Below are 19,547 nucleotides of genomic sequence, written 5' to 3'. Positions count from 1 at the left end.
GACCCTATTTAAAACAAAATGACTATTTAAATTTTCCATCTTATGTTTATTCTTCTATGCCTAATTTCAAAGGAACCTAGGGAATCTAGGTCTCTGAAACTCAAGGTGTTGGAACTTAGGGCTCTAGTTTTAGGGTATAAAGTATGAGCTGAAAGAATTTAATTTTAAAAGGGATTTAGTTTGAAACCACACTGCATAGCTATAATTAACAATTTAAAAGGAGGAAGGTGTGAACAGTCTGAATACCCTAGTCAGAAAACCAAATTTACACTAAAAGCTCTATTTTATAAGCAATGTGAATCACCTTAAATCTGAGTCTTAATTTTTTTCCCTCCATAAAATGGGAATACCTGTTTTATTATTAGGATTATTTTGAATACTTTTAAGATACAACAAAAACAAAATGTAAAAATGCTCTACAAATATTCTTTTATCACTATTAGTCTCTTTACACCAGAAAAAATTATAGACATTTGTTCTTAACCATTGCTTCAATTTAGCATCCCTAGTGATTTATTTGCTTTGTACCTTGGCTGTGTTGTCCAAATTATTTGAGTGGGTGTCTAATCACACGTCTGCCCAGATTAATACAAGGAGTAGGTAAGATTAAAAGCTGCTTTGTTCAACAGCTGTATTAGAGCAAAAATCTGACTTTAGGAATAAAAATGGCTATCATAAGAAGATAATTAAGACTATACAGCAAAAGTAAACATAAAATAAACCAAAACAACCACTGTATCATAATTAATATCAGGTAAAATTGTTCTTTCAAATAAAAATTCTACACAAAACCCAAGACTATATATGCAAAGAAAAACATGTATTAGATTTTCTATCACATATAATGGAACTTTAATTTCATCCAATAGATGTCTTCTATAAGCCAAATGGTGAATTACACTGTTACAAACCTATTGTCACTCAAATTGATGACTTTTAATTTTTGCATATCACCCATTTCCTCTGGAAGTGTCTCAAGTTTATTAGAATGGAGAAATAGCACAGTTATATTTTTCCAACTTCCAATCTGAAAGAGAAACAGAGAATTATGGATTAAAACTTTAGCATACTGCTTAATAAATGCAACTGAAGTATCATTTTCAAAAGTAATAAAAATACTCTTCTCATGTATAAAAGTAATTACATTTTTCCTTTTCAATTATTAACTTTCACATATGAACAAAAGTATTAGCAAATCAATATAACTAATTATTATCCAGAAAATACATAACTTAGTTACATAATTATCTCTGAAAGAAACTAAAGAAAACCACACTGGACACCTATAATTAATAATTAGAAAAAATAAAAATTCAAAATAAAATTTAAATACAGTACCTCTGGGGGTAACTGTTGTAAGTAATTATGATCCGCAGCAAAGGTTCTTATATTAGTAAGCTGCCCAATAGATGAAGGCAAAGCTTCAAGTTCATTGAAGCTACAATCCAGTTCTTCTATTGATACTAATCTTTAATTAAAAAAGAAAACACATAATTTAACAAAAAATTTCCTGTATATAATCCAAAACTCAAGAACATATGACCATTTGAACTTGACTTTAACAAACCTAGAAAAAAATCTATTTCTACTAAGCTAAAGTTCACCTGTAGAAAAACTGGCCTATCTTGATTATAAATAAATCCAACCTGCAGCCAACTGCTTATTTAAATGTTTTTAGAATCTCCTATTGATGTTAATAATTATCTGAAAAATTATATAGGATGCTGAACTGAAAGAAAAATCTTCTAGTTCTTTTAATACACAAAAATCTTACCCTCCTATAGAGTCTGGTAGATACATTAACTGATTTTCATCTATTTTAAGAGTTGTTACATTCTTCAATGAACCTATTAAGGGAAGAAATAATAAACAATTTTTCATCTTGAACTAGAAGTCAATCAACAGTCAAGTGAGCACATATTACATTTGACATGTATCATAAAGAACTTTTAAAAAGCCAAGCTATCTCATAGAGACACCACCCCAACCCTACCATCTCTCCATGCCCTTACCCTGTATTTACAAGTTTCACATACATATTACCTCTTAACATTAGTATATATTTATCCATTTAGGCCTCACTAAAATGTAAGCTTCATAAGAATATGTCCTTTTTGTCTCCTTTGCTCACTGTTGTAGCCATGCTCCTTGAAACAATTCTGTGCCATCACAGTGAAGATACACAGCACAAACTTATGGTATCAAAGGATTAAAGAAGTGGTAGTCCAAAGGTAGTTTTTTCTTAAGAGTATAACAAGCTATTCTACATACTGTAAGTATACTAAATACTAAAACAATAAAAATGAGGTTTAATTTAAAATAAAAAGCATTGGAAAAATTATAGGAGAATTTGCAAAACACAACCTGAGCTATAACAATTATGTAATTCAATTGAAAAATATGTAAAAATATTTCTGATTTTTATATTCAAACATCATGGAGATGCCAATATGTAAGTTTTTGGGTATTGATAAGATAATTCAACTCCCTTGATGCACCACCAGATAAGTAACTATATAAATACAGTTGACCCTTGAACAACACAGGTTTTGAAGTGTATGGATCCACTTACATGTATGTGAACTTTTCAATTTACTACTAGAGTACTGCATGACCCACAGTTGGTTGAATACACAGAGGCAGAACCATGGATAGGGAGGAAATAAATGTGAATACAAAAGTACATCTATAAATTATATGAGATTTTCCCACTGCAGAAGGTTGGCCCCCTAACCACCATCATTGCTGAAGGGTCAACCGTATAATTTTCAAAGGATTTTGCTCATACAGCTGTCTTCTTGTAAGTCTAAAATGAAGTTAAGATAGGAAAAAGTTACTAGGTAAGGGCCATGATCAAGAGTTAAAGCGAATTTGGGTAATCTTTTAAAGGATTCAAACTTTATTACAGTGACAAAAATGACATTTCCTTAAAGAAAAACAGTAATGTCAACAAAAGAGTAAACTGAGTAACTGATCACAACAGGAAAAATTCAAATAGGATCTGTGACTTCAGAAACTATCTTATAAATAAAATTTGATATATGGAAGCTTTGAATCAAGCAATGTCAATAAGTTTCTCAGATTGTATACTAGCAAATTTTAATCACATGAATTAGAAATCAGTACAAACCAATAGTCTCCGGCAGTTGTTGAAGTGAATTGCTTGATAACAGGAGATCTTGAAGGTTTTCACATCCTGAAATTCCTTCTTCAACCATCTCAATATTATTTTTAGAAATATCCAAATATGTGAGCTGTTTCAAACTACCAATAAACTGTAAGTTTAAAAAAAAGGAAATTTAAGGACTCTGTCAATAGCAGTTTGTGAAAAGTTTAGATAAGAAACTTAGTCACAAATTATAATTTATAATTAAATGTTTATATGATAGGTTCATAATTTTTAATGCCATTAGTGATACAATCAGTAAAAGCTAAAAGCTCCTACTATTTTAGCCTAGCAGAGTGACAAGTACATAATTTTCTTTGGGAATTTAGCTGCCCATCATTTGCAAGGGAGTTAGTACATATGGGGATTCATATGGCTTTAGGTCTGAGAATAAACACAATGTCAGCTGCTAAGAAACTACATGGAAAATAGCCTATTTCAACAATTCCCTGGGCAAAATGAAACAGGATACAAAGTCAACTGCAACCCCTGGGAAGGACATACTCCATGACATTAGAAAGAGACTTAAAGTTGACCCTTGAACAACACAGAACTTCACAGACCCATTTACACATGGATTTTTTTCAACAGTAAATACTACAGTACTCCATTGTAGTTGGTTCAATCTGTGGATGCAGAACATCAGACCCTGAGGACGAATCCTTGTTATGAAGGAATTTCAAATAGGGAAAGCTGACTATAAATTACACAGATTTTTTCCACTGTGTAAAGGGTTGGTGCTCCTAATCCCTGAGTTGTACACAAGTCAACTGTGTTTTACAAAAATTTATTATAGAAATATAAAAATTTTAATCAAGAAATGTGTTGACAAACCGAATCGAAAAATGCGTGGAAGATTTAAATAGACATTCCTCCAAAGAAGTCATACAGATGGTTATAAGGCATATGAAAAGATGCTTGACATCATTAATTATCAGAGAAATGAAAATGAAAATTACAATGAGGTATCACTTCACATATAGTCAGAATGGCCATCATTAAAAATCTATAAATAAAAAATCTATATATAATATATGCTGGAAAAGGCATGGAGAAAAGGGAGACCTCATACACTGCTGATGGAAATGTAAATTGGTACAACCATTATGGAGAACACTAAGGAGGTTCCTTCAAAAACTAAATATAGAACTACAATAGATCCAGCAATCCCACTCCTGGGCATATATCTGGAGAAAACCACAATTCAAAAAGATACATACACCCCAAACTTTACTGCACTATTTACGATGGCCAAGACATGGAAGCAACCTAAATGTCTACCAACAGAGCAATGGATAAAGACGTTGTACATATATACAATGGAATATTACTCAGCAATCAAAAAGAAAGAAATAATGTCATTTGCAGCAACGTGGGTGAACCTAGATACTGTCACAATGAGTGAAGTAAGTTAGACAGAGAAAGACATATATCATATGATATCACTAGTATGTGGTATCTAAAAAAAAGATGGTACTAATGAGCCTATTTACAGAACAGAAATAGAGTTACACATGTAGAAAACAAACTTATGGTTACCGGGGGAAAGGGGTCAAGGGATAAATCTGGAGATGTGGATTGACATATACACACTACTATATATAAAACATGTAACTAATAAGGACCTACTGTATAGCACAGGCAACTCTACTCGATAATGATCTATGTGGGAAATGAGTCTAAAAAAGAGTGGATATATGAATATTTATAACTGATTCACTTTACTGTACACCTAAAACACAACATTGTTAAAAAAAAAAGTATTGACAATAAAAAAATGTAATTTGCTTCTATTTAACAGTATTAAGAATAATCATTTTAAACTGATTAAACGTACTTAAAATGTATAATTCGTAAAAATGCAAAGGACAGACAGCAATAAGCAAAGTCTTTAAAATTTGATATACACACCCCTGGAATAAAAGTCAGTCTATTACCATCCATCCAAAATTCTTTCAATCCACTTAGCTGCTCAAGTACTTCAGGCTGTTTAAATGAAAGTGGAGGAGGAGATACATTAATTTATTTGAATATATTTATTTGGCAAAAGAAGCTCCCCTGGGTATTTCTAATAATAACTTTCAGTTTTAAAGACATTTTTTTAAATTACGAGGGGGAAAAAAGCAGAGCCAAAACTCAAGTCTTTCCACTGTGTTATAGTTATTACACAAATATTACTAAAGACATTCCATAATAGCAGATTGTATAAATTAAGCTTTTGATTACATAACAGGTTAAAGTATTTACACAATTAATAAGATCCATTACTTTCAAGAATACAATAAAAGTATACTCTCAATCATTATCCACAAAAAGATGTAGAATTTTAGGAAATCTTAAAGAAAAGCTATTCCCTGATGACTAAGAGGGAGGAAAAAAGAAGGCAAGCTACATCTTAAAAACCCAATCATAAGGAAAAGTATGTAAACCAAGGCATAACAAACCTACTGTGTTATTTTAAGCTTCTAGTAATTACATAGAATACTGTTTTGTGTTGAGGACCAAAAAATTAAAGTGACTTAATGGACTTGGTATTCAGGCAAAATTTACCCTTAGGTTATTCACCCTTGGAGGCTCTTCTGAATGAATCCTTTAAAGATATTTCCATTAACCCACAAACCTGTGTCCAATCATTGACATTATGATGGCATTGAGGTGTCATCATATCTCATCACTATAACACGAGTAACACATACAAGGCATGTCACTCAGGTTTACTATTAACATATAAGTAAGAATTCTAGGTGTAACTTGGATTAAAAAAGTCTCTTTGTGCTTTGCATGTGTATGCTCAGTTGTATCTGACTCTTTGCGACCCTATGGACTGTAGCCTGCCAAGCTCCTCTGTCCATGGGTTTCCCAGGCAAGAATACTGGAGTGGGTTGCCATTTATTTCTCCAGGGGATGTTCCCACCCCAGGAATTGAACTCGCGTCTCCGGCACTGGCAGATTCTTTACTACTGAGCCACCTAGGAAGCCCCTTTTGTGCATTACCTGTTACAACTGTAAAGTAATTTTTTTAAAAATGTGTAATACTGGAAGAAGGAAATGGTCCAAAATTTAATGATTTTTAATTCTGCTCTGATTTATAAAATTAACAGCAATTTAGAAACTTAAAATAGTTAATATGGCAATAGATTCATACATGTAAAGACAAATACTGAGAAAATATGTAACAGATAATTTACGAAGCACAGAATATGCATTTTTTTAAAAAGAGTAAAACATCTACAAAACACAGTAAGATTCATCATATACCAGCTTCAATTAAAATACAGAATATGAAAGACTATTTTAGAAAAAATATGAGATACCCAAAACCACCATGCTCCTCCAGTGACTTCAGCTGAAAAGCTACTGAGCTAATACAATTTCCACAGGACAATTATGCAGCAACAGTGCTGAGAAACTCTTGTTTGTGACTATCACTTGAAACTTCCAACAATTAAAAAAAAAAAAACTTGTAAACACTGTAAAAATTTCAATGATGATTTTTCAAGTTAAGGAGCTTCTCTTCAAAAAACAAATATCTAGCTTATTATCTGAGTTCTCTTGGAGCAATGACTGAAGACAACAAATTGCTTATATTCTTTTCGATTCAGCATCATACTACTTTGAAAACAAAGCAAAAACGCAATCCAGAGGTCTCATTACCAACTCGAAAATAACAGCTGTTTCATTCAATGTTTTTTCTTTTAGCTATTAAGTAAAATTATAGAGAAGTATGCTACTACTGAATAAATTCCTAAGCAATATTCCCATGAAGTTATTTTTGACTCAAGTTATTTTCCTGATGCATTCTAGTCTGATGAAAGCTATTCCCTTATAATCTTTCAGAATTTCTACTTTCTGTGCCCAAAACTATTAATTACCTTTTCCATGGACTTCTCATTAATTTTACATTTTTACCCTCACTCCTATTAGATGTTATCTGTTCAATTATCCTGTCAAAAATTTTTATATCTTGTCTCTCCAAAATATGTGTGTATCTTTATCTGATTTTATACTTTAAAAATGCAAAGAAATAAATACCTTAATTTTCACATTTTTTCTTGATCAAATGAATGACTTATGGATAGTAAGGTTGGTGAGAACTTACCACTTCTGTGAATTCATTACTTCCCAAGTCCAGTCTTTCCAGCTGGGTCAGTCTATTCATTGTTCTATGCACAATGGAGTAATAAGGTATTAAGTATACAAAAAAAAAAACAATTAAAAGGAAACTTGTAAAATATTCTTATGTATTACCTAATAACATATAGACTTTCAAATGTTGACGAAACAAAAATAATGATTTTCTAAGAAACAAGTCACATTTAATTGCTAAATAAAACTGAAATAAGTTATTAATTATTCTCTGATTTTGGCTTCTCTCCAGGTTATTTCTATTCTTTTTTATTTTACTTTTTGGCCATGCCACACAGTATGTGGGACCTTAGTTCCCCAACCAGGGATTGAGCCTGCGCCCCCTGCATTGGACGTGTGGAGTCTTAAAACACTGAGCCATCAGGGAAATCCCAGGTTATTTATATTCTTAAGATGTAATTGCAGTAATTACACAGACCAGAATACCAGTAATTCACTTTGCATTTTTTGTCTTTTTCACAGAATAACTTCTTAGATAGTATAAATCAACTAATGATTAGATTGTTAGGTAGCTTCATATTAATTACTACCATTTTTCAAGACTGATGGTGTATTTGTAAAAAACTTTAAGATAATTAACTGAAAATTCCAAGAACAGTAAATATTACATTGTTCTCCACACTTTCAAATTAAATTCAATACAATTCACAACAACGTTTTGCATGAATCAAAAATATAATTAGGAGACTGTATTTATTTTAAATTAAAGCTACAATATACCATTTTTAAACTTTCAACTCAATACCAACAGTTCTCTGCCATTACAGAAACTTGAATATACAAACTGATTTCATGATGAAATAAACTAAGTTGTATTTTATATTCCTTCAATAAAGGCGCTTCTTAAAGTGAACTATTAATTCAAATATATTTATACTCTAAAATTATTATTTTTAGAAAAACCTATTATTTAATAGATTGCTACCAGATACCCAGATAAGGAACTACATTAAATTAAAAAAAAATCGGAGGGCACACCATCCCACGTGGCCTGGGGGAGGTTCCCCGACTAGTGACTGAACCCTGAACACAGCAGTAAAAGTGCTGAATCCTAACCAACAGACCACACTAGGGAACTCCTTAGGAACTATATTAAATCTTTTTTGCATATGGCAAAATAGAATCATCATATCATCAATATTATCAACGTGTTAACTGGAAAATTAACATCATTAAAAACCAACAGGCTCCTTAAATTATGACATAAGAACACATATTATTTCTATCTTCTCTTGACATTCAACAAATTAGTACTAGAAAGTAAAATAAAATCAGCTTAAATCTCCCTGGTTTTTTAGTGAAAAAAAAAAGCATATAATAATTGTAAAGTAATTTATTATGTTGTGCATGTGTGCTAAGTCGCTTCAGTCGCGTCCCACTCTGTGCGACCCCATGGACTGCAGCCCACCAGGCTCCTCTGTCCATGGGATTCTCCAGGCAAGAATATTGGAATGGGGTGCCATTTCCTTCTTCAGGGTATCTTCCCGGCCCAGGGACCGAACCTGGGTCTCTTATGTCTACCTGCATGGCAGGCAGGTTCTTTACCACTAGCGCCACCTGGGAAGCCCAATTATTATGTTACTTACCTAATATTACAGAAAGCTAATTTTCCCAAACCCTTTCATTTTAAATATGCCATTTCATCAACACTCCTTTAATTTAATTCATCTCCCAGTACCAATTTTTCTCAAAGTTGCTTTAACTTTGATTCTCTGAGTGCCTATTTTCAGGTTCTATGAAATATAAAAATTTGACTTTCTTTACTCATATCTGTCTTTGTCCAGAAAACCTGTAATTCAGTTCCAATTTGCTTTACTACAAAGTGAAAAGGTGTTTCCAGGATCTTTCTCAAGAAAGATTAGAGACTAATTCCTACATCCATAATACTACACCAGGTTCATATGTGAGAAAGGTAAAGAGAGCTGTGCGGAGGGAGTAAGACTGAAAAAAGAAAATATGGTCTTATTTTTCTTAATTCAATATTGTTATAATGATAACACAGAAAATTCACATGTAGCAATTCACTTTATATCAACAAGGGTAATTTTTATTTTTTTAAGGGTATAAAAACCTTTACACTGGAAAACTCAATTATAAACAACATCCTTAAAAATCTAAGTTTTAAAACTGATTTAGGAAAACATAAATGACAGATATGTAATAAAAAAGATGAAATACATTGTAAAATTTTAAAAGCATCTCCATCTCAACTTGCTGTAGCTAACATGGGCATATTTGGTCCTCCTTCATTTAAGATCCAGCTTCCTACTTCAAGGAGAAAGTAAAAGCAACCATCCCTCAAATTTCCTTCTGCTTATCTCTAAACTTTCTTCGTATTTAACTCATTTTTACCTTCTCTTCTCCTGTCTCAGAGGGGAAATATACATCATTTGTGTTTTTGGTACTGGGCCCTCCAGGATTAACATGGTATCAAATTTCACTGAACTATATATTTAAAATAGCTTTTTCACTGTTCAAATCTTTGATCATAAAAAGATCTACTCACATAACCTGATGCACATGACTTTCCTGACACATAAAACCATGGCCTCTTTTTAATCTGTGAGGCCTCAAATATTGTAATCATGTCTTTAAAAAAGCAATAAAGAATTACATTTGCAAATACATGAGAGAGTCCAATCTGAGGTTAAAATTAAAATATAAGGAGATAAAATAAGTGAATTACCTATGATATCAAAAACACCATATTAACTGCAGGCTTAGCTATTTCAGTAAACAATTTATACCCAGATTATTCAAATCTCTTAACAGTCAAATTCTGAGCTAAGGATTCATCAATGCCAATACCAAATCTCCAAAAAGTCAAACCTTTTTGAATTTTAATGAGGATAATTCTCATTTTAATTTATATTAACAACTAACAACATACACTGTAATCATCTCAGTCTTTTGGGAATCAAAACCATGTGCGCTTCTTGCCCTCAGAGATTTATACTCACGGGCTGGAGTGGGGAAGAAGGACCAAGTACATGTGCACATGAGAACATGCTAGCCAGGTAGAAAGAGAGGAAAATGTATTTTAAAAATTAGACTAATGTGGTAAATATCTTAACTGATATAAATAAGATGCTACAAAAGTTGAATACACAGAACAACGAACTCCTGGAAAATGGGAGATGCTTCTATCAAGAGGTGACAACACTTGACAAATACATTGCAACAGGAGACTGGGAAGTTTTCTGTAAGAGTCAGATATTTTAAGCTCTGCATATAGTCTCTGTCACAGCTACTTGACTCTACCACAGTAGAGCAAAAGCAGCTATAAACAACATGTGAGTGAATGAATGAATGCGACTCTAATGAAATTTATTTAGGAAAAAATAGGCACTGGGCCAAACTTAACCAGTCTGTAGTTTGCCACTGCCTAAACTATAAAATGGAGAAGGAAATGGCAACCCACTCCAGTACTCTTGCCTGGAAAATCCCACGGACAGAGGAGCCTGGTAGGCTGCAGTCCACAGGGTCGCAAAGAGTCAAAGAGTCGGGCACGACTGAGCAACTTCACTTTCACTTTTCACTTTCATGCACTGGAGAAGGAAATGGCAACCCACTCCAATGTTCTTGCCTGGAGAATCCCAGGGACGGGGGAGCCTGGTGGGCTTCCGTCTATGGGGTCGCACAGAGTCGGACAAGACTGAAGTGACTTAGCAGCAAACTATAAAAGTGGTCGTGTATGGATGTGAGAGTTGGACTGTGAAGAAGGCTGAGCGATGAAGAATTGATGCTTTTGAACTGTGGTGTTGGAGAAGACTCTTGAGAGTCCCTTGGACTGCAAGGAGATCCAACCAGTCCATTCTGAAGGAGATCAGCCCTGGGATTTCTTTGGAAGGAATGATGCTAAAGCTGAAACTCCAGTACTTTGGCCACTTCATGCAAAGAGCTGACTCATTGGAAAAGACTCTGATGCTGGGAGGGATTGGGGGCAGGAGGAGAAGAGAACGACAGAGGATGAGATGGCTGGATGGCATCAGTGACTCAATGGACCTGAGTCTGAGTGAACTCCGGGAGTTGGTGATGGACAGGGAGGCCTGGCATGCTGCAATTCATGGGGTCGCAAAGAGTTGGACACAACTGAGAGACTGAACTGAACTGAACTGAAACTATAAAAACACAGTAGTGAATCAGGATGTTTTAAGACATATCTTCAATAAAGGATGTAGACCAGTGCATTTTGAGTCTGTAGATCTATTTTCATTTTATTTTTTGCTCTTGGACTGTCATCTCCTCCTGATGTTAGCTTACCAGTAGGGGGCCTTCCATTCCATTTCTAATTTACAACTGACTAAAACCATACAAGTTCTGAGAACTAGAGCTAATCAGACTTCACATAGAAGACTTTATGGATCTCTTTAAGGAGTACTAAGAAAGAACTCTAGTATAGAAATGGGGACCTTTATTTGGGACTCAGGTGAGCTTTACATACTTATTATTTTGACTTTTGTTGCATAAGACTGAGTTCTAGAAAGCTATGAAATCACTAAGAAATACTGAGAGATGTATAGATTGTTATATTGAACACCACTAATTAAAATACAATGACCACAAATGTAAGTCTTTTAAAATAATTTGTACTCATATTTTAGATAATAGAGAATTAATATTTCTCTAAGAATTTAAAATGCCAAACTAAATTTTGGAAAAGATAACACCTTTACTTACTTTGGCAACATTTTCAACTGGTTTTCTCTAAGTTCTAATATTTGGAGTTTAGTTAATCTGCAAAATAAATAAAATAAATCAAGCATCTATGACAAAGATGAAGAATTTAATTAATGAATTAATGTCATCCTCTAAAGATTTAAAGTAACCAATATTCATTGTATAATTACAATGTGTAGAATTTAGTGTTAAAAATTACACAAAAATACAAAGACAGAAAATACTATTTTTGCTCCTCAGAATTAATGGGGGAGAAGCTGCAATAAATATTTCTAAACATAGCCAAAGTAACTGTCCCCTAATGTCAATCCTAATAAACTTTGTGCATTTTAATGAAATCCTCCCCCAAATTATTAGTCATTAGTAGATTAGAGAACAATAATTTAAGTCTATAGTTTAGGTCTGAGAGAGAAAAATAAAGAAACAAAACAGGACATGGATAGGGAGAAATCCTCTGGCACTTCAGTGATGCACGTTCCAATAAAATTAGAGGATAAATGAGCAGAAGAACTGGTCCAGAAGTGCTTGCTAATGCTGCAAGTGGCAACCATATTAAAATATACAACATATCAGGTCAGCAGGGTGTATACTTTAAACTTACAGAGTGTTACATGCCAAATATATTTCAATTTAAAAAAGTGGTCCAAATGCCAGACACAGAAATCTAACAAGTACATGAAATGTATGTATGTATACACATATGTGTATGTGTATATATGTGTGTACATAGATCCATATATATGTGTATGTATATAAAAATATAAAGCACTATAATGTGGGTCCCACAGTTCACTGGGCTACAACAATGCCCCAAATTCTTTTACTTTATTCAAGTACAATTAACAAACAACATTTTGTTGGTTTCAGGTATATAACATAATGATTTGATGTCTGTATATACATCGTTGAACATGGCATCAGAAGATGGAGTAACCACTTGAGCTAAAGTTAACCCACGGTTAACCCTTGAAAAACATGGGTTTCAACTGTGTGAATCCACTCATATACAGATTTTTTTCCCAACAGTAAATACTATGGTACCACACAATCTGTGGTTGGTTGAATCTAATGGATTTGGAACCCTGGATACTAAGGAACTATAGCTGTGGAGGGCCAACTGTAAATTATATGCAGAGTTCTACGGTGTTGGGAGGATCGGCACCCCTAACCCCTGCATTGTTCCAGGGTCAACTACATTGTGAAATGGTTACCAAAACAAGTCTAGTTAACATTTGTCACTATACTTAATTATATAAAAAAAAAATGTTTCTTCTTAAGATGACTTTTAAGATGTATTCTCTGAAGAAACTTTCAAATACACAATATAGTATGGTTAATGATAATCACCAGGACTTTGCATCCCCATGATTTATTTTATAAACTGAAGGTTTGTATCATTTGACTACCTTCACTCATTCTGCCCATCTCTACCCACCACTCCACTTCTGGCAAACACCAATCTTTTCTCTGTATTTATGAGGTTGGGGTTTCGGTGGTTATTTTAGATTTCACATCTAAGTGAGACCATATGATATATCTCTCTTTAAGAAAAAAAAAGAACATTGCCATATTAACACATATTTGGATAGCACTTTCTCTAGTAATTAATTTGAACACAATAATAATTTAATACCTACTGTTCATTTACTGATTCATCTTTTCATTAGAAAAATTACTCAGGGAATATAATACAGCAAGAAGCACAAATTTAAGGAGGGAGCAACGGGCTGGATCCCAGAAACACATTTTTCTTTTCCCTAGAACTTCGATTCCAGTGAAGAAGACAGATAAACCAGTAATTAGATCATTTTAAAAATATGTAAGTGCTGAGAATAAAGCATTCTATCTCAAATATACAAAAATTATTCCAATTTAAACTCCTTATTTTTATGTACTTTAAAACCAAGTCTTAAACTACTTTTTTCTTTTAAATTTTCACTGCTTATTTTTATTTGGGAAAATAAATTTAAAGTCAAAATAACAAGTGCTGAAGAAACTATAAAAACTACAATGATTGGAAATAATTACAAAAGAAGAGCCCACGAAACTGTAATTAACAGTATTGCTAAAGCAACCTGTAGTCTGGTAAACTTTGCAAAAGTTTTGTTAACAGCTAACAAGAGAAGGTTTTAGAAGAAACTATAACTTACCTGCCAAAATTAGCTGGCAAGAACTCAAGGAAAGCATCATTCAGATATAACTGGGTTAAGTTTAACAGCTGAGAAAATCCATCAGGAAGCCTATATAAAATAAACCAGGATTTAAATTTAATTCATATGCAGAATTTTAGCTATTAAAATCTAAGAAACAGTCTAACTAACACATGTTCTTAACAGATAACAGCTATCTCTTTTATGAGTGATCCTCAAATTGAGATTTACCTTTTATAATAACTTACAGCTTCAATGTTTGTTTCTTTATCATTTTGTAAAAAGGAAGTAAAGCAGTATTTGTCTCAGTAAGATAAAATCTGCACATAACAGTCAACTATGAATGAACCTCAACACAGAGAAATGTATTTAGGACATGACTATGACATCAGCAGGCACTCTTGAAACTCACCTTATCTAACATAAATTGAAAGGACTAGATAAAGAATTCTAAACTTTGACAGTATTGACTTTTGTTGTTGTTGCTTAGTTGCTAAGTCGTGTTCAATTCTTGTAATCCCATGGACTGCAGCCCACCAGGCTCCTCTGTCCATGGGATTTTCCCAGGCAAGAAAACTGGAATGAGCTGCTATATCCATCTCCAGGGGATCTTCCCCACCCAGGGATTGAACCTGCAACTCCCACACTGGCAGGTGAATTCTTTACCACTGAGCTGCCTGGTAAGCCAGCTGACTTTTGCTGCTGCTGCTAAGTCGCTTCAGTTGTGTCGGACTCTGTGCGACCCCATAGACGGCAGCCCACCAGGCTCCCCCGTCCCTGGGATTCTCCAGGCAAGAACACTGGAGTGGGTTGCCATTTCCTTCTCCAATGCATGAAAGTGAAGTTGCTCAGTCGTGTCTGACCCTCAGCGACCCCATGGACTGCAGCCTTCCAGGCTCCTCCGTCCATGGGATTTGCCAGGCAAGAGTACTGGAGTAGGGTGCCATTGCCTTCTCCAGCTGACTTTTAGGGCCGGATAGTTTTGTGTTGCCAGGAGGCTGTCTTCTGCATTAGCACCTTAGCCTCTAAATCACCTGAAGCTAGCACTTTCCACCACCGTAAGTTGTGTAAACCTCTAAATCGCTTGAAGCTAGCTAGCACTGCCCACCACAAGTTGTGTAAACCAAAAAATGTCTTCAGAATTTACCAAATGACTGTTAACAGCAAAACTGTCCCCATTTGAGAACTACTGGTTTCAATTATTTTCCATTTCAATATGTGGTCCCTAAATAATCAAATAAAGATCATATAATTTTATAATGACCAAATGAGAACTAATATTAAAAGCTGAATGACATTTAGGGTCATATAAGAACCTATAAATAACTTTGCTTTTATTTCCTCTGGCTAACAAAATAAATTACAGATCTAGAACTTGATGCTAGAATAGTATTTTCAGGTAAAGGTAAAACATCATCTTTACATGTTTGCCTTTACATGTTTGTCTATGTTTGGAAAAACCTTTTAAGTTTGTACATACAAACCTTGAAGTTGTGAGCTTTCAAAGATGTGAACATGCATCTGCAGGTTCAAACCTAAGAGTTCACGTGTCTGGAATACACTGTCATAAGCATGCGTCCTCTACAACTGGTATGGTTCTGTGTACTTTCCTGAAGAGTATGATATTTAGTACAGAAGTAGTATGGTATCTTTATTTCAAGCCCAGGATGTGCAGAAGCAAGCATAAAAGCAGCAGTGACGGAGCTGGTAGGACTGTATTTTTCTAGGTACTATACTGTAAGATTAAAAATGTTATCTGTATATTTTGTTTGTTTTTTATGTATTTATGTGTGGAAAGTATTATAAACCTATTACAGTATAGTACTGTATAGTTGATTGTGTTAATTGGGTATCTAGGCTACCTTATGAATAAACTAGCCTTATGAATGTGCTCTCAGAAGCAACTCGTTCATATGTAGGGGATTTACTGTAATTATGAGAAAGCTGGTTTCAACTTTCATTTTAGCTATACTAAGCTATGCTTTACAATATTCATCTTTTGCTTTGTCATTCTATTTTTTCAAAATTTAACAGCTCTGTTACTAGGAAAGCATTCTGCTTCAAGCCATTATGATCACAAAAGAATATGTGTGACCTTTGGTATATAATACAACCAATCACCTAGCTTTTTCCTTTTTTGTTTTTAGCTTTTTGACTTTTCAGTTTCTCTTATTTTCAAAATTTTGAGTGTGCCACACATTGGATGTGCAAGTGAAGACATTCTTATATTGCACAAGTAACACTGAGCTAAGGAGGCCTAGATCCTAGTCTCATTTTTGACATTAACTAACCATAGGACTTGGAGAACACCACTTGCATTATCTGTATGGATGTCAAATTTACCTTTGTAATATACGGGGTTGGGAAGAGTATTAAAAAGGCTCCTTTTTAATCTAAAACTAAAATTTTGTATAGATTTAAGACTGATATTAACTGTTGATTAAAATGTAGAAAGTAGTATTCTACTTTATCATAGTTGCTTTATTGACATACTATAATTCAACAGAGAAGAACTTACTTGGAAATAGGATTTACACTGGCCTCCACAACTGTCAAAACTTTACAATTTTTTATATTTTCTGGAAACTCTTGTATTCCTAGAAAATGAACAAATAATCATTAACTGTAAAGAATCTATTAATTACAAAGGAGAAAATCATAACAATATTAATAATTAATGTACACTTTACAGATTCAAAATTTATCAACAGAGTAGAATCTCGATAAACTGGCAACACCAATGTCAACCAAACAGAATCACCTCCACAACAATTTCTCTCTTCTGTTTCGCCTCTTTATGACTACTGCTCATTATCAGACATGACTAAGAAACTGAACAACAAACTATCTCGTTTAGTTTTACCCTCCTTTCCTTCTCGCTGTTCATCAGAAAATCAGTGCCTTCTCTGTGTGGTGTTAGGGACACAAAATTCAGAATAATCAGCATTCTTTCTGTGTTTTCACATAAAAAGAGGCACTACTTTAAAAAAATTTTCATTGGAGTATAGTTGATTTATAATGTGTTAATTTCTGCCGTACAATAAAAGTGAATCAGTTAAACATATACATATATTCATTTTTTAAAGACTCTTTTCCTATATAGGTCATTACAGAATATTAAGAAGAGTTCCTTGTGCTATACAGGAGGTCCTTATGGTCCTTATTATTTATCAAATTTTTATATAGTAGTGTATAAAAGAGGCATTACTTTTTAAATCCTGGGTTCCAGATTGAGCTGGCCTCCAATACATATAGGGTAACAAAGCTGAAGGCAAAGCTGAAGATAGAAGAGGTATGATACAGAATATGCATCAGATATGCCAATGGACATGCCTGAGGCAGTTATACATCAATACTTCTGCAAAATACAACACGAACGTGACAAGTCAAATTATGGTAGAAGTTTCTAGGCACTTAATCTTACCTCAACTTGTCTCAGCAAAAATATAGCAACAATAGCTGAGTTAGCAACAATCCACAGACCAACTTTAAGTAGTACTGTTGTAATCCAGACTAGAGGAATGCAAATTAATAACTTAAAAAAAAAATGTTCCCAAAATTCTATTAATAGAAAACTCATTCCTTCACTAACACATGATTACTCCAAAGGGCTGACACTGGAGGATCACTTAAGGCTCTGTCAACCTCATGAATGTACTATTCTAAGCAAGTTTATTACAGAGCCAACCACAGAATTTCAGATGATGAAAAATGAAATGATACAAAATCATCAACTGGCAAATACTACAGCAATAACTGATCAGTCAAAACTTAGCAATGGATGCTAAAATTAGTGGGTAAAAGAATGAAGAAAAACAATATATCGATATCGTTTCAAAGCTTCTCCCCCAAAACACATATTATTTTTTAAGAGGGGAAAGAGTAAAGAACTCTCACAGGCACCAACCACTTCAACGATTTAAAAGGCAGCAGTTACCAGTATCATCACAGAGCAACTCATCTTCAGATGCACTGAGAAGGGGCGCAACACCTATGTCACATTCCTTCCCCAGACACCAACCTGAATTTAACCATCAGCAAATATCAAACAAATCCACATGAAGAGCAGTCCTACAGAACTGGCCAGTAATCATCAAAACTATCCAGGTTAAAAAAGTTAAAGAAAAACTGAATAACCACCCAGATAAGAGGAGACCAAAGAGAACTGCCTATGGTCAACATCTAAACCTACTACTACCATCACTACTACACACAGACATGCAGGCACACAAACGGAAGACAGCTGAGTAAGACTGGGAGGCCATACCATTATCAGTCAATATCACTGCTGTTCTATATAACTGCAATTATTACCAATGGGGGAAACTAGGTGGTAAGTACAAGAGTACCAATTTGTACTGTTTCTTAAAAATGCATGTAACTCTACAATCATCTCAATAACAACTTCAAAAATCTGGGCTCAATGGTTAAGGAAAGATTTTTATCATTGTTGTTGTTATTAAAAGTCAATTTCCCTAAAAGTTTCAAGATGGTTCATTTTAAAGAACTTTTGCTAGAATTTACAGAGTTCATGTAAAGATTCAAATCAGAAAATGTTAACACTGATGGATATCTAACAATATTAAGGAATTACTGTTAGCTGTCTTCTATAAATTGTGGTTAATAGTAGAGTGGCTTCATCTTGAAATATTTATGTATGAGAGAGATTGTGTGGCAAAGTATGAGGTATACATGTAACATACTGATTGGTATATTACAGTTCTGGTTGATAGGCACATCAGGTTTACTGTATTATTCTCTACTTAGATAACAAGATTTTTAAAAAATGACTTTAAAACAGCTATGGTACTTAAAGGGAAAAAATGAACAAAATGATGGGGAGGAAAAGGTTAAATGTAAGAAATGGAAACTTTACAAATGATAAAAACAATACATCTAAATGAAAAAACCACAGGATAGGATTTAAAGATTAGTCACTGCAGGAGAAAATGTCAATGAGACAGAAGACACAGTAACAGAAACTAGCCATTATGAAACACAGAGGGCAAAAAGTAAAGAAACCCAGTGATACCTGGGACAATGCAGGCAGATTAACGTATTTATCTTTAGAAGTACTTGTTGTGTGAGAGGAGAATCTTTGCCTCTCTTGTGCACTACTGGAATAGGACATGGTACATAGTTATCAGTGTCACTCAATAGCTTCCAAATTCTTTACCAGGGTGGCAATAACAATTTTCATACTATAATACCTATTCATATCTTGTCAACTTTTGATGATATCTTTACTTTTTCCCAATAAACACTTTCTGAGAGGGTTGAACCTCACAGATATAAACAAGACATTAACTAAAACTAGATACTTTACTGATCTTTCCTAGAAAGTGAAAGTGAAAGTCTCTCAGTCATGTTAGACTCTTTGCGACCCCATGGACTATGCAGTCCAT

General features: G+C 33.8%; 1 protein-coding gene across 6 annotated transcripts in view; it reads right to left on the bottom strand.

Moving 5' to 3' along the window:
* The window catches only part of ERBB2IP (erbb2 interacting protein), a 129,699-nt gene that overhangs the window by 45,532 nt on the left and 64,620 nt on the right, over window positions 1-19,547 (bottom strand). For all 6 annotated transcript variants that reach the window (XM_010845536.1, XM_010845537.1, XM_010845538.1 and 3 more), the window contains exons 5-13: window positions 16,661-16,739; window positions 14,143-14,232; window positions 11,993-12,049; window positions 7,266-7,329; window positions 5,078-5,152; window positions 3,131-3,275; window positions 1,775-1,847; window positions 1,339-1,468; window positions 912-1,027 (exon numbers count right to left, since the gene is read on the bottom strand). In XM_010845536.1, coding sequence (XP_010843838.1) covers window positions 912-1,027; window positions 1,339-1,468; window positions 1,775-1,847; window positions 3,131-3,275; window positions 5,078-5,152; window positions 7,266-7,329; window positions 11,993-12,049; window positions 14,143-14,232; window positions 16,661-16,739 — 829 coding nt within the window. The remainder of the gene's footprint in view (window positions 1-911; window positions 1,028-1,338; window positions 1,469-1,774; window positions 1,848-3,130; window positions 3,276-5,077; window positions 5,153-7,265; window positions 7,330-11,992; window positions 12,050-14,142; window positions 14,233-16,660; window positions 16,740-19,547) is intronic.

Source organism: Bison bison, unplaced genomic scaffold, assembly GCF_000754665.1.
Source record: "Bison bison bison isolate TAMUID 2011002044 unplaced genomic scaffold, Bison_UMD1.0 scf7180017864218, whole genome shotgun sequence".
NCBI lineage: Eukaryota > Metazoa > Chordata > Mammalia > Artiodactyla > Bovidae > Bison > Bison bison.
Note: the sequence above shows the minus strand (reverse complement) of the source record. Positions and strands in the feature narration are given on the sequence as shown.